The sequence below is a fragment of the Astatotilapia calliptera genome, chromosome 16 (genome assembly GCF_964374335.1).
Source record: "Astatotilapia calliptera chromosome 16, fAstCal68.1, whole genome shotgun sequence".
NCBI lineage: Eukaryota > Metazoa > Chordata > Actinopteri > Cichliformes > Cichlidae > Astatotilapia > Astatotilapia calliptera.
The window spans coordinates 34,174,152-34,190,124 of NC_137437.1; the positions used below are offsets into that span (position 1 = coordinate 34,174,152).

At 42.7% G+C, this 15,973-nt stretch overlaps 1 protein-coding gene across 2 annotated transcripts in view; it reads right to left on the minus strand.

The window, feature by feature from the left end:
• adarb1b (adenosine deaminase RNA specific B1b) overlaps nt 1–15,973 on the minus strand; it is a 123,384-nt gene that overhangs the window by 33,816 nt on the left and 73,595 nt on the right. The window contains exon 3 of one of the 2 annotated variants that reach the window (XM_026144966.2): nt 13,493–13,526. Coding sequence is in view for 1 of the 2 variants with exons in the window: in XM_026144965.2 (XP_026000750.1) it covers nt 12,321–12,420 (100 nt within the window). In the remaining variant the exon portion in view is untranslated. Of the gene's footprint in view, nt 1–12,320; nt 12,462–13,492; nt 13,527–15,973 lie in introns of those variants that run through there. The other variant, XM_026144965.2, reaches the window with a different exon arrangement.

Consider the following 15,973-nt stretch of genomic DNA (forward strand, 5'->3'; position numbering starts at 1 on the left):
GCATTTCAGAATACAGTCAGAGTGAAGGTTCATGGAGGAGTGAGAGGATTGAAAGAAAGGCCAAGTCAAAAAGGCTAGGCGAGAGATAATGGTATTCCTGCACCCGAACAGCACACAGACTTCTGTTTGCAGCACACTGTAATCTATTCTCCACTACAGCGCGTGCATAAGAAGCTGTAATCCAGAAACAAAGCGCCTCAAATTTTAGCATTCTGCTTGACTCAACAAAGTCGCCCATGCAGTTTCAGTCTTTTGTTTCTTTAAACCTACACATACCTTTTGATTTTTGCCTTTCATACACACACAGTCATTTTTTCTCTGTTTTTCTTTACTGTACGCACACAAACACGCATGCAAAGCTCTGAGGCTGGCTGCAGGTGTGGTCATAAATCATCAGAGTGAGCGGCTATGATTCCCCTCAGCACCAGCGAGCAGGGCTGCTGGGCCAGAGAGAAGGCTGCGGTTAAATGGCCGTGCTTGTTTCCTGTGTCCATCAAGGCCAGAAGGACTCACTGTTCAGCCTCTGGGTGCCAACTCACTGCAGAGCGCTGACATCAGTTACGCAGAACCACAAAAACATCTTTTGATCAGCAAATCGACGCTCACGTACAGCCGCAGTCAGATGAGAAGAAAGCATAATTCACTAAGACTAAATTACTGCACAAAGTTTTCAGATGCATTTCAGATTTTCCCTGCTTGTTTAAAATTTCAGCCAAGGTTTAGTCATCCTCATGTGTGCAATGAATAGACAAGTTACAAATTATAATGTAGGCTACAGCTAATATTTGTTCAAACTCTAATAATAAAGTCATTTTGAGCTTGATGTCTCAAAAAAAGTGGAACGGGACCATGTTTACTGCTGTGTACCACCCACGTTTCTTTCGACGACAGTCTGTAAACATCTGGGAACCTACGAGAGCAGCTGCTGGAGGACTCTAGCTGCTTCTGTGTTCTATCGTTCATTTCACGTGCCAAATGTTTTCGGTTGGTGAAAGTTGTTCTGGGCTGCAGGTAGGCCAGTTTAGGACTCACACTCAACAAGACATGCTGTTGTAAAAGGTGTAGTATGCGGTTTAACATTGCCTTGGTGAAAAATACAAGGACTTCTGTGAAGAAGATGTTATCTGGATGGGAGCATATGTTGCTCTAAAACCTGTATATAGATTTCAACATCGATGGTGCTTTTCCAGATGTGCCAGCTGCCAGACCCATAGGCACTAATTCACCCTCATACTATCAAAAATTCGGGGGTTTTAAGTGGGCGTTGATAAGTAGCCAGATGGTCCCTCTGTTCTTTAGTCTGGAGGACTCCATGTTTTCCCTCTTCTAATCTTATTTATATTCAGAGGTGCACATAAGTGGTCCGCATGTGCGCATTCGCTGTCAAAATAAAAGACGTGCGCCAGACAAGAAGTTGCAACGCGCGTTTGCGTACATATAAAAGGCAGTGTTTTTGTCCACTAGAGTGGGATTTTCACAGCATATTCTGCACCACATCTCTGTGCGTTCCTCGTTTTGAAGCCAACTCACCTCCTGCAACCACTTTTCTGAGAATACGCGTTTCTTTTGCGGTTCGGACTCCTTCTGACACCAAAGTAACTGCTTAAAGGAGTTTGCTTCTTCGACATCTTTAAGAGTTCTAAACAATTGTCTGTCCTCCTCCAGAAAATCGTATGTACGCAAACACGTGTTGCAACTTCTTATCTGGTGCGCTTCTATTTATTTTTATTTTCAGCGAATGCGCACCTGCGGACCACTTATGTGCAGCCCTGTTTATATTGCACCAAATCACAACAACAGTTGCCTCAAGGCGGGAAGGTAAAGCCCCGACAATAATCCAGAGAAAACAAACAAAACACCAGCGATCATATGATTGTTGATGAGGATTTTTGAGTTCATATGTTTAATAAGTTTACAAAATGTGCTAATTGTTGGCTTGTAAATCTTAAAATCTAAAGCTTCTCTTATAGTTTAGGCTTTTCATTTAGTCACAGATCTTCTTTTTCTCCGACTGTGTTTAACATGACAAATAAGGACATAAACAGTTGTTCAAACCACAGATGTAACGGCACAGAACTGGCACGAGATAAAGTGGAGAATGAGATAGGCACCAACAGCTCCCAACTCCAAGGAAACCAGAAATAAACATCTGCTCGTAATGACTTTATATAGTCTGTTTACAGCTGTGCGGTGGCACACCGTGTTGAGTTTGACACATTATAAAATGAATGCCAGAAAGATTAGAGAGCTGTGCTGCAGTCTGGTACAACAGAATGGTGGGAATTCAAAGCTATCTTGGTAAATCTTAATTAAGAACATATCTGATATGTGCTGTTGTTTTGATACGAAGTAATCAAAGGAACAGGAAAAGTAAATGTAAGCGAACACATTATTTAGCTTCATTGCTAGTCATCTGCTAGAAGGATATCAATTTCCCCGCTGATCATTAAGAGCAACAGTAATCCTCCAAAATGAAACGAGGCTGGAACAGTAATTACTGAAATGACTGAGAAGTGTTTTAGCAATAATCATCAGCTTTATAAGTTGATACAAAAATAATATGTTTCGTTGAATTGATGGATGAAAGTGTAGTAACTGCAAAATCTGTAAATAACCAACAGATTCGTTTAATCTTTTCTTTTTAACTCAAACAGATGAAAACATTTCTAGAGGGCTGCAAAAGTAACATGTGTAAAAAAAAAAGGTTTACTTACAATCAGGTGTTCAGTGGACTACAGTGATAGACGTAAATATGAAACATCATCAGGTCTACTCCAGTTACTAGTTTTGATTGCTAAAGCAACTTGTTTGCCGGGGGGAATACTTGGAACAAAGGAAAACAAGAGTGTTGTGGTGGTGGTGTGGAAAATGCAGAGAACCAGAAAAAATAGCAGATCGAACAAGGCTGAGAGTCCAAAATGAGCAATCGAAGACGAGGGGGAGGAAGAGATGAAAAGAAAAAAAGGGGGGGCAAGGATAGGGAAAGAAAGTGGACAGAGACAAATGGCCATGGGAAATGGCCGGTGCAGGCGAGCCTGCCTACGAGACAGCCCTCTCAGCAGCCTTAACACTGACTGATAGGCTCACCAGGCAGCGCCACCGTCCCTATCCATTCCATTTGTGTCTGATTCTCCGGTTATTCTGAAATCACATTTCAAGCCACATCAGGCCGACCCAACTCACCCTCATGTGGTAAAAGGTGCTCGCAGCAAATCTGAGACCGTCAAGTTAAATGTGAAAACAGGTCACAGAATTAGATAAACAGTGAAGATAGCTCGTGGCATTAAATGCAATCCTCTGTTTCCCACATCTTTCCTGATTTGTGGTCATATTTCTATATTCTAAAACATGAGAAAGTTTACAAGATTGTAGCGAGACCAGGTAGAACGTACGAGTTGGAGATGGTGGCATTGGCACACGGACAGCTCAGGTTGGAGACAAAGTTCGAGAAAAGAGGCTGAGATGAGGCTGAGATGGTGCATCCACCAGCAGAGCTGTTGAACATGGAGCTACCAGTAGGGCTGCTCGATTATGGCAAAAATGATAATCACGATTATTTTCACTGAAATTGAGATCACGATTATTTGACGATATTTATTTAACCCTTTAAGACCTACTATAGAACCAAGTCCACCAGAGCTTATATTATTTTTTTACATGCTGTAGTGCCATTTGTGGGAGCATTTCAAGTTGCTATACATCAATACAACTGTTATAGCCCATATTTTAATAATATGTATGCATTAAGTCCATAGTAATTACATAAATTGCAAAAAAGTGCAATAAACTACAAAAAAAATTGAAAATCGCTTTTGTTTTGTTTACATATATTTCTACTTGGAGAAATTTAAGAGGTTTATCCCTCAAAACTTTAAATACAATAAAGTTGCAAAAAATAGTTTACACCAACAGGAAATTTATTTTGAGTGTCTTCATAGTTTTATTTTGGAGATACAGCAATTTTTATATATTGCAGGAAAAACAAAAAACAATCCTATGATGCAAATTTGCAAAGAAAACAGCAGGTGCATCATTTCACTGTGGGAAGTGTTACGAACAGCTGATAGGAACGGCAAAGCGTGTTTCTGGAATATTATGTTTTTGTTCCTGCAAGCGCTTTTTATGCAATTTTTGCAAAGCTATATGTGGAACGAAACCGTGACCGAGGACAAGCTGATGGCATAAGATGTAAGTACAACTCCTCCGGTTTCATATGCAAAACAAATTATTGCGCTAGCTTACACGGTTCAGGTTCTACAGGGATTTAAAAATAGTTACGCAAAACGGAGCGTGCTGCTCTGACCGGCTTTAAAGGGTTAACAATGACTTTAAAAAATAATATAAAATAGTGTGCAACACCACTGAAGTTTTTTTTTTTAAACTCTCTTTTCAACCAACGGCAGTCACTCTCCAAATAACTTCTGCTTAGCTTTCCGAGCTTCCCTCGGGTCCTCTTAATCAGCGGTCTCCGACCTTTTTTGCGCCACGGACGGTTTATGCCCGACAATATTTTCACGGACCGGCCTTTAAGGTGTCGCGGATAAATTAGGGAGGGGCTAATAATCGGCTCAGTCATTTTTAATGATCGTTGAAAGCCCAGATCGTAATCGTGATTAAAATTCGATTAATTGAGCAGCCCTAGCTACCAGAGTAGGAAGATTCATAGATGTAGTGAGGGAGGTCATGTGATTGGTCATGATGGCAGCACTGTGGCGACCCCTAAAAGGAGCGGCTCAAATGAGGAGGAGATTCCAAAACAAAGTTTTTCCATTTTGACTCCTTTTTTATAGCTTGAATTTGATAATGTCGCATGTTAACTACCTACAAGATCTAAACTCATATATTATAGTAAACAGGTTCATGAGGTTGAAAACATTTCCACGAATAGATGCAGAAATGAGACTTACAAAATAAATTTAGAGAGGGACAGGAGGAGGAAAGCAGGGATCGTTGTTAACTGTCCAAGTATGCAGTTAGATAAGTGAGTGCTACTGTCGCCATCCCACAATCCCATTACTTTCCCGAATAAGACTTTGGCAGGCTAGTGATTACCTCAAGGAAGAGTGAATGAGGAGGAATCTTAATAGAAACAGGATCGGTTCTCTTTTCCGTACAGCCCCGAGCCTCTCCCGCTTCCTGAGGTGATGTCTCCAGGCACTGACCAGGTAATGCAGCGTAATGGAGTACACGTGTGGGCGCCGGTGGCCTAATGGAGAGGGGTCGCGGGAGAAAGAGGAGTGCCTGTCATCCCGCCTGATTGAAACTGATGGGCCAAGGTAAAGGGGGCACAAGAGTACGGTCACCCAACATGGCCCTGCCTGCCTTATCAGACAGACTTGGACATGAACACACATACATGCACACTTTACTTCAGAGCCCATTATTCAATTTGGCTGTTCTAATGACCAGTGAATTAGGCTGCCAGAAGTGATTTGCCTCCCGAGCCCTGCTGCTGGATGTACATGTTTTCCTCTGCTCTGCATATTAAGAGGCAGGCATTCGGACACTGACGTCCTCTGAGCCTCCAGCGATCGGGGAATTTATGCACCTGGATGAGGATAGTAAAAAATGGGCTTCATGTTTCCCTCCCAGTTTTTAGACAAGAATCAAATACCCACTTAAAGAATGAGTAATGCTGTCTGGAACAACTGACACAACACGAGTACACAACTCTGAGGTTACAGGATCATAAAACTGCTTTGGTCTCATAATAAACAGCATGGAAAAATTAACCTACGGCAGATCATTAGCGCAACAAATCTTTGCCCCGGCATGTTTTGTTATTGCTATTATTACACTGATCATTACTGGATGGATTAACAGCTCCCCGATGAATTACTCGTGATTTTTGGTGGTTATTATTCCATTAACAAGACTGCTTTTAAGTATTTTACAGCGCCCAGTCTTTTCCTAAAGCTACAGTAAACCATCAAAATTCAACAGCAGTTGATTCTGTAATTATTTCCTCAGTTACATCCTCACATTTCACAGCACGGGTCACAAGCATGGTCACTAACTACTATCACTGTATGTGGGTTTTTTTTTCTTTCAAAAAACTTAAATTACTGATCTTAGTTCCCACATGAAATTTGGATTTTTAATAAGTCCGAGTGAATCTTTACACACCCACCTAACAGTATAATAATAAAACAACATAATGTTGAGATGGGCCTGTTTACCTTTAGCTGTTCAGCTAAGGCTTCACTCACACAACCCTACAGACCGCTCAGTGACCCACTGACAACCACCCTGACTGGTTGCTGAGTGACTGTTGGAGGTTGCTGGCTGTCAGTGCTGGACCACAAACCTCCTTGTGACTGCTTTGATTGTTGATGTCTGCAGACAAGTCGCCGTCTCCAAAGCAAACTGCAGACAAGTTTTTTGGGGCAGCACCGTACCCCTTTTTGCGATCACCAGCATCCTTCAGCAACCACTCCCAATCAGTCTGGGACTACGGTACTCTGTGGTTGTCTGCCCTCTAAACCTGTATCTGCTTATGATCGCTGATTATCATCGTCAATATCCTCCATGTTATATTTAAAGATTTACCATAATTTGCTTTCTCTTCGTGCTACGAGTCACAGTGAAACTCTGCAGTGTGCCCGTCTCTTCTAAGCAGCACCACAGTGAAAGCAAAAGTGTAGGAAGCTGCATCGACGCAGCCCCGTCGCTCTTAGAGTGCGTGGTATGGTGGGTACGTTACCCAAGCGCAGCAGTAAATCCCCCCCACCCACCCATCCCCAGCGGGCTGGTTGCCAGCTCTAAACAACTTTTTTGGCAGCAACTCTGGAAGCCAAAGTCCGCCAAAGACACAATAACCGTAAATACCATCATATGGACTCATTGCACACAGTGCTTTTATAGATGGAGTGGTCACCGTGGTAACACATCATGCTCACACCACCTAGATACTTTCAGTTTGCTTCGTATGTGCACTGGGTGAAAAACTGTGCTGTCAGTCTTTTATAGATTCCTTAGGTCCAGGTATCAGGTTTCATATTAATAAAACTTCTCTACTTTTGCTTTCTTCCATCTTTTCAAGGTTGTTGGGTGGCTGCCTCTCCTCTTTTCACTAGGAGCTGTAAAATCTATTTGACAGCTCTGATTTATGACACAGCATAGGTACCGAGCGCCTGTGGGGAAGGGAGTGTATGTTTGAGTGTGTCTGGAAGTGTGCGAAGGCGTGGGCGTGTGAGCATGCCCGGCACACAGGACCACCACTGCTGTGCTCAATGCTCAAGCACCCAACAGAGCACACAGGTAGGAGGGGACTCACACGCAGACACAAACGCCCGTGTCTATCTGCTGTATGTCAGAGTTTCTACACTGACATCAAGTGTTGATAACATAGATGAAAATTAAACGACTGCCGAAACGGCTAAAATGATTTAAAAAGTTTCTGTGGACAAAGCTCGACAAAAACCAACAACTAAGGCAAGAAAAGTTTTAACAGGAGTTCAAGAACATCCTACAGAGCAGTAAGAACTCATCGGTGGTTCCTTTTTCTTCGCAGCTGTTTACTTCTGAAATTTATCACTTGTTTTCCCTGCTCCAGCCTCTCCATCTCACCCCTCGCACAAGCCTCTCCTCCGTCCTTCTGCTCTCCTCGCCTGGACGCCCAGGGCGCTCAAACCTAACACCGTTTGTCACATTCAAGGCCGGGTTAGGGGATCCTGGAGAGAGCGGTGAATGTGTTTGTGTGTTTATATGAGGATGAGGAGGTCTGGAAATAAATGCAGATTTCTCCTGTCATCTAGCAGTTGAATTTTTACACCGCATGCTCGGTATAGTCAAGCAGGGAGGTAGCACTGACGGACACTCGGGAGAGGACGAGGTTGTAAACCTCTGCTGAATGAAAAAGGTCCTGACAGGTGACAAAGGGAGGGAGAACGTGTTTATACATCCCTAAGAGGATGAGAGAGGTGGGAGGAAAGAGAATGGGGGAGGACAGATGTACAGTCCAAGGCCCTTTACACAAAGCAATATGAACTGCGATGGAGCGCTACATGTGGTACAAATCTAATGTTTAAAATTAAGCACAGCGCGTATTGCTGGCAAAGATTTCCATATAACACATTTGTTGGCAAAATCGCATTTTCATCACTACGTCTTGTTCCATTACCTCAAAAGAAATTCCTCTACACCTATGACATGGAAGCAGCAGAATAACCAGCTGCAAAAGCAACATTTCACTATCCATATCATTTAAATGAAAGGCGAAGCTGAATCTATACTAATGGAGTTTTTCTGGGAGGTGATGAAGGGAGCCGACGCAAATCCGTGCATGCATCTCTGGGGCTGTGAAGTGTCTCTGCGCCTGTTAAACACACCTCGGCGTCTTGTGCAGGCTCACTACAATGTCATGCCGTTACAGTCATTAGTAGCATGCTAATCAAAGCTAATTACACTGAGACAGGCAGACACAACTCATTTCTTATCGTGACAGAGTGCTGCTGTGTTTGTGGCGCTAAATGAGGCACCGCTCATAATCAACAGTTTCTTTTTATTGTTAGGTAAATGGATGCGACCGCGTTTCCTATCTGAATTCCTCTGCCACCGTTGTCAAATGTTAATCAGTTTGTCGGAGGTTTTTCGCAGGTTGTAAATCAATTCTTTTGTGTGCACACGCAGCTTAGATGAATCTAAAAGGAAATCATTAAGAACGCACGCTTAGTATTTGGATAGTGACTTTTATAAATGGCAGTGAGAGTTACTCATTTTAAAACAAGTAGTGGGAAAATAAAGAGATGATGCCGGTAAATGACGGTATAAAAAGCAGGAGAAGAATGTCTTCGTGCAGAGGACGTAAGGTTATCTAAGAGGAAACGAGTGGCGTTGCAGGCAAAGTCTCTTCCACTGCGATGGATAGCAGGCGTCAGGCAGTGCAGAACCCCCCCTCTGCCCCCCTATTCAAGTTGCAAAAGCTCATTTTGGAGATTTTGCTGGCACGGCAGAAAAAGGCCTCTGTTCCCCATTTTCCATATTTCATATACGGCCCATTGGAAAGCATCGTCTGCGAGTGTCATGGCTTGGCACATTTATGAGAGATGCATTGAAGAACTTATCACTTGGAAGATATGCTTAAGTTCAGCATTTTGAAAGTCACTGTGCACTGTATTCACTTACAAAGCAAAGGGACATTTACATGGTGAGTAGTAATGCTATAGGTAAATATGAGCTCTACGGTGTGCGTCTCCAGCTGCTGCTTGCCGCGAAAAATAACCAAGAAATACATCACATCAATACGATATAAAGAACAAATGTGTTCTGCAGACTTATTTCCACCGCAGACATTTTGAGTTGCGACTGTGGAAAAAAATCACAGGTGTGTCTGTTAACATTCATTAAAGTCCTCTCGCTACAGAATTACCAGAATCAGCTGAAATGCCTGTAATTCACACCCACCAGCACTCCGGGCTCATTACTGACTTATTACCTATAGTCTGATCACACATCCAAACTGAGCCTTCATTTGATCTCAGCTTCACACCTGTAAAGTTTCCTGACAGCATCGACACATTTATTGAAAATAAAAAATAAGAATAAAATGACTGAAGATAAAGAACGCCTGCTAACATACTGAGCACCGACTGTCTATGTTTTTTAGCTTAAAGAGAGCTTCCCCACTTAGTTGATGTTGTCAACAATAAAGATCTGAAAACACAAATTTCTGCATATTATTTTAAGGTTTCATTAAATCAGTTTATAGAATCAGACTAAACTATTCCTGACCCCACAGCAAAGCAGTTATTAGAGAGCTTAATCTCAACTAGGCACTGCTACATACCTGCAACTGCACATATTTCAGCAGATGCACCAATGCAGCCAGCGTTCACGTCACACAATAAATGTAAGCACTTAAACTGGATGCAGACCTTACTTATACATTGTAATATTATTGTGTTTTATGCAATACTGTCTACAAATTCCAGTAGAAAACGACATTAGAGCACAAATTCAATTCAATTTCTTTTCTTCTCAACAAAAAAAAAGTAGATAGCACCGTGTGCTGAATGCAAGTCGAACCTTTAGAGCGACAGAAGCAGAACGTACGTTTGAAACCGAGCTACAGGAGGATCATTAAGAGGCAACAATAGACAACCATGAAGGGGTTTTCTGTCATTTAGACTAAAAAGACTTTTCTCAGTGTGTGCAGACTTTGCACGATAAACACTTTACTTCAGTCTTCAATGAGCTTTGTTGCACTTGTGGGGGAAAATTACAGGTTTATCCATCTTATTATGTGGCTGAGTCCAGAGAGCTCATGTAAATCCCTACACTCACTCAGTCACAAACTGAAAGGACTTGTATAAGACCTCCTCAGCAGGGCATTTCTTTTTACATTTGTTACAGATAAATAACAAAACTGGCTCAGTTATATTCAACAGTTTCAGCCGTCTGTCACACTTACATGCTTTACACTGACAGTGGCGCAGAGCCAGCGTTAAGGTCAAACGCCATCAAGTTCCTCTGTGACGAGTCCAAAAGTCTGCTGTGAAAAGGTTTGAGGGTGTAAAAAACCGCCGCACAAGAAGTAGACACGAACTGTGTAATGACAGCTGAGGAGTCAGTGCACGTAGGTGTGGTGGGGGCGCGTTTCAAACTGTGTTTGCTGTTGAAATGAATGTTTAACGACAGTCTCCTGTTACACTTTTTCTCCAAATAAAAAAATGCATTTTTACCAAAACTGGGGATTTAGACGTGATATTTCCTTCAGAGCTGGAGTGTCAGTGTGGGTTAGTGTCACAGACACGTGCGTACTCATGCGGCTGACCCTAATCGGTGCTTGCATTGACAGAAGGAAGCCTTCGTGTGGAAGACAATGATCTACTTAAAACGGACGCTCCACTTCATGGAGGTGCTCCGACGATTCGGCCCTCGCTGTCGGGGAAACCGAGCAGTGAGGTTTGCTTGACTCGCTGTCAGATGATTGTCGCCAGTGAGCCTATAAGCTCATCTCGGCTAGCATTAGCCGCTAACCCGTGGGACACTCTGAGGAACTCAAGAACTAAGCAACTTATCGGGAGGCTTCCAGTTCAGGGCATTAGAGCTGACTAAGAGCAAGCAGGGCAACACTGGCCCAAAGTTCTGCTTAGTCGTCGCTTTCCTCAGTCTGGTGTAAAAAAGTGCCACTTTCATTTCCGTGGTGATAAGGGAGAGCGAAAGGCGGGAAACAGACCTGTGTAATACTGATGGACGGAGTCACTGTGCGCGAGCGGGGCCCGAGTGTGCAAATCGGAGGCTAAAAATGCAGCATCAGCAGTGGTGGATTTACTCTGGATGAATGGACTTGACTCGGTGAGGGGAGCAGGGCGGGGGTGCGAAGGGCGGTGGGTGTCAAAGCAAGTGGCTGAGACACGGCTAATACTGCCAGTGAGCTGTGGCCACCTAAGTAATTACTACCTTTGCTGTTAGGCTAATCCCCAGAGCAGAGCAGCAAACTCAGGGGAGAAAAGCTTGGGAGCCTCCGGGGCTCCCGTCACTCGACTTCAATTACACAGAGACGCGGACCTGTCTCACCCAGAGAGAGGGAGCGGGGGAGGATGAGATACAGGGCAGGGAAGAAGCCGCCTATCTGCTTCAAATGCATTTAAATAATTCCTCAGAAACGTTCGGTGAACTACGCAGGGAGGACAAACTCCAATTTCAGATTCAGATTACGCTAAGAAAAAAAAGAATAAATAATAAACAAGAGGACAGTCACATTATACAACAACAGAAGAACGATTTCTAATGCGCTCTCTATAAATGCTGCTCTCTCCTGTATGTTCATAAAAAGGTAAACACTGAAAACAATAAAAAGAAGGATTTGAATTGAGCAGGATTGGTTTTACTGTTCAGGTATACGTGTGAAATTTCTTCCATGCTGACTAACACTTTGTGCAAACATATAGTGCAAAAATATTTAAAGAAATGTAAAGGTTTGGTTTGTGACATAACACAAAAATGAGAGGAACAGTCACTGCTCTAAAAACACATTTGAAATCTAATCACGCATCGAGTTTCGTCGGAGCAGGTGAGTTAATAAGGCGTGCTTGATTTTAAAAATTCAACTCCGGAGAAACAGTTTAAGCTTAAATTAAACACAAATGCACGGAAACAGAAACAAAGAAAAACTACATTCTGCACACTGACTGTTTGCAACCGAGAAAGAAGAAGGGATTTCACAGCACTCTGGTGATGTTACTAATTTAAAATTTGACAGAAAAGTGAGAGTAAATGATTTATTACATCAAGTGAATAATGTTTCTCTTCCTGCTGATCTACATAAGCCAGCTCAGCATCAGTCTCAGTCTGGGAACTTCCACTCTGTGGGTTACCTTTGCGTTCGGAGCGTTTCTTGCGCCTCCTCTTGAACCTGCGTCGGATCAGGCAGTAATAGGAGCCCAGACTCTGTGCGCCGTTGGTGAGCAGGGCCATGACTTGGTGCACACTACTAGAAATTCCACTAAACGGCTGCCTAACTCTGGCTGAGCGCTTCGTTAAAACTGGAGCAAATTAAACTTGAACTCACACACGTGGTCTACCTGCCCTTCAACCTTCGCCCTCGTCCGCTTCACAAGCCGTGCACCGCTGTTTTCAAGCTACTGACATGAAGAACGCTCAACTCCACACACCTGCAGCGTTTCTTTGTTTCTACTTTAGTCCTTCCCTCATATCCAAACTCCCTCTCTCTCCATCCCTCCCTCCCTTTCCTCCTCGCTGCTTCTCTCCTCTGTTGACTCCATGTCTGCCCTATCAGTAGTCAGAGAGGGGAGGCGATGGAGTGGAGGAGGAGGGGACAAGCTGAGGAGAGAGACTCATGTTTTCATATGGATAAGAATTAACACACAGACCAAAGGCAAACTCTCTACCTGTGTAATCCCAGCTCAAAGTAACTGACACATCCTACAAGCGACGCCAATGTCATCCACCGACTTCCTCCACCCGCTTACCAGTTCATCATACCGTAGCTTTCTGTGCTGTGTGAGTGTAATAAGAGTCTATGTTTAACTATATTCCCTCTGCAGTGAAAGTAAGAGTGTCGGCTCAATGCATCTCCAGTACATCCTCTCACAGTACATCCTCTCACGTTTCTCTCACACACTCAAACACACACAACACACTCAAACATATGACATTAAAATAAGCTCATATAAAAAAGTTACAACTGCAATATTAAAATCATCCGTTACTTGTCATCATACCCACCTGTCTCCTTCTTTAAGATTTATATTTTTTGTATTCCCCAATAACGAGCAAGCTCACCACTTGAGAGGGTGAGAACTTAGAAAGAAGTACTCTGCCTCCCTCTAGTGGCCATCTCGTGTAATTGCAGTTTTGCTGGGCCCAAACCACTTTTTTAAGCCACAGAAAATCAAACAACACTTATGATGGGAGCGCAAAGTTATGTTAGCTTTGTTGACAAATGTAATACAATTCTATCCTGGGTACAAACTCAGTATAGAGACAGACAAAGAAAGGAAGGAAGGGAAACGGCAAAAACACTTACCTGTGGCTGCCGTGCAGTCTGTGACCGGTAAAATCTGCAGGAGAGACAGAGAACACTTTACTAAACGACAGCGCTGACCAAGAAGTGTCTGCCAAAGCTCTTTTAGAGACGCAGTGCAACCAAGTTAGTGGCAGACAACAAGGAAATATGCACATGCTGGACTCATTCTTTCAAATTAGCCGTTTCCACATCAGCTCATCTTTCCCCACATTGTTCCAAAGAATTCCTGGATGGTTACCTAGAGCCACTCTTTGGATGGAACATGGGCTTAGGTGCCTGATCCCATTCATTTAGCTAAAAAACACAATTTTGTCAGTCGCTGGACTGTTTCAAGGCTTCCTGATATTTTATTTGGCAAAAACTACGCCCTTATAAGGAAATGTGATCCCTGTAATTGGTACACAGATCACTTATCTTAGACTGCAGAAACGGTAAGTGGTCAGCTGCGTGGTTTTTTAATATGTTTCTTAAACGGCTGGAGGAGAAAAATCATACTGGTGAAACCAAATAATCTACAAAGCTTAAACCCGCTGATCTCACATGCCAATGTAAAAATGTAAAGACTGACTGCATGAAAACGTCTGAGTGGGTAATCAGATAAGGCAGATCCTGTTAGCATTATTCATTCACTATTATAAAGGGATAAATAAGCCAAGCACAATAAAGCCTGATCACGTCAATGCTCCAGACAACCTGCTAAATCTGTCAGCCATTAAATTGGCTGCTAATGCCTACAGATAAATGTGGAACGGCATGTGTGTTCTTGATGCTGTTGTCAGTTTTTTTGAATAATTAATAACTACCTCGTGTGATTGTTTATTAACTGGAACGTTAATAAACAATCACCCCATTTTCACCCCTTCAATATGTTAATATTTTCTATTAACAGCTTTTATTTTCTTTGGTATGCATGCGTACAAGTGCTTATTAATGCAAATATCTAATCAGCCAATTACACACCAGCAACTTTTCAGTACATAGACACTGTCAACACGTCCTGATGAGGAGATATTTCTCCTGACTGTTTCAAGCAGATAAGAAGTCAACTGTAGCTAAAATAACCACTCATTACAGCAAGTATGCAGAACAGCATCTCTTAACCTTGAGGCTGATGGCCTACAGCAGACCACACTGGAAACCACTCCTGCCTTGTGTCAACAGTTCAGGCTGCTGCTGCTGCTGGTCCTCTTATTATCAACTAAACATCATCTACATGCCACAGCCTACCTGAGTGTTGTTGCTGACCATGTTCATTCCTTTATAACAAGATAAAAAAAAACCCTCCCCCATGGAGGCTTCCAGCTGGATGTCACGTGTCACAAAGCTCAAATCATCTCAAGTTCACTGTATTCAAATGTCCTCCACAGTCACCAGATGTTGGGCAAATAGAGCACCTTTGATATATGGTGGCATGAGAGAGCCACATTGTGGATGTGCAGCCAACAAATCTGCAGCAGCTGTGTGATACTGTCATGACAATGTGGAAAGAAATCTGAGGAATGTGACCAGGACCTTTTTGAATCTATGACACAGAGAATGAATCCAGTTCTGACTGCAAAAGGGGGCCTGAGCCAGTACAAGGAAGGTGCACTTAATGAAGAGTCCAGTTTAATATAAAGTATATAACGGTAAGGCAAAAATTATAAGAAAAAATGTAATGTCATACATGTAATGATATAATGCAATATGTAATGTGTAATGATGGGAGGTACAATGTGATATTAGAGTCCAAAAGGTACTGGATGTGTGAGGCTAAGCTCTGAGAGCGTTGTAGACAATTCAGGGTTTTTTTGTTCTGTTCAAAAAAACAAACAAACAAACAAACAAACAAACAAACAAAACCCAGCAAATCTCTGACATCACTCTATCCAATATATCTGTGAATGGCTAATATCAGCTACTAGTAAAGGCCAACTGAAAGGCTCCATCTGAAACACTGCTACATGACCTACACTGCTCTATGAGTGCTGGGTCATCACAGACAAGGATTAAAAAAAGACATCGCAATTAAGCTTTAGCTTTGGTATATTATTGCTCTATGATGTCCACCAAACTAAAAATGACTAAACAAAAAATGGAGAGAAATATACACGTAACAGGTGAAGGAGGGTGAATGGAAAAAACAATCGATACAGAGAAAACCCAGTGAGTGAGTACATAAAGCAAAGGAGGCCAGAGGGAGAGAGAAAAGGTGAGGAGACAAGAGAAACCCGCCCGTATAAAACATAAAATGAAAATGTAATCCCAAAGTAAGCTCTTTTAACATGGGAGGCTGATTACAGCAGGTGAGACTCTTGTGTCACGGCTCAATATAAAAGCTTAAAACTGATTTATCACTTTTGGCCAGCAGTGGTTTGCTGTGTCATAGCAGGAAGGCAGCTCGCCTCTCCATGACCCCGGGTACAAAAAAAGGGTTAATAATATGGATGGGTGGATGAGTAGATGGATGGATAGATGGATGAATGAATGAGTAGATGGATG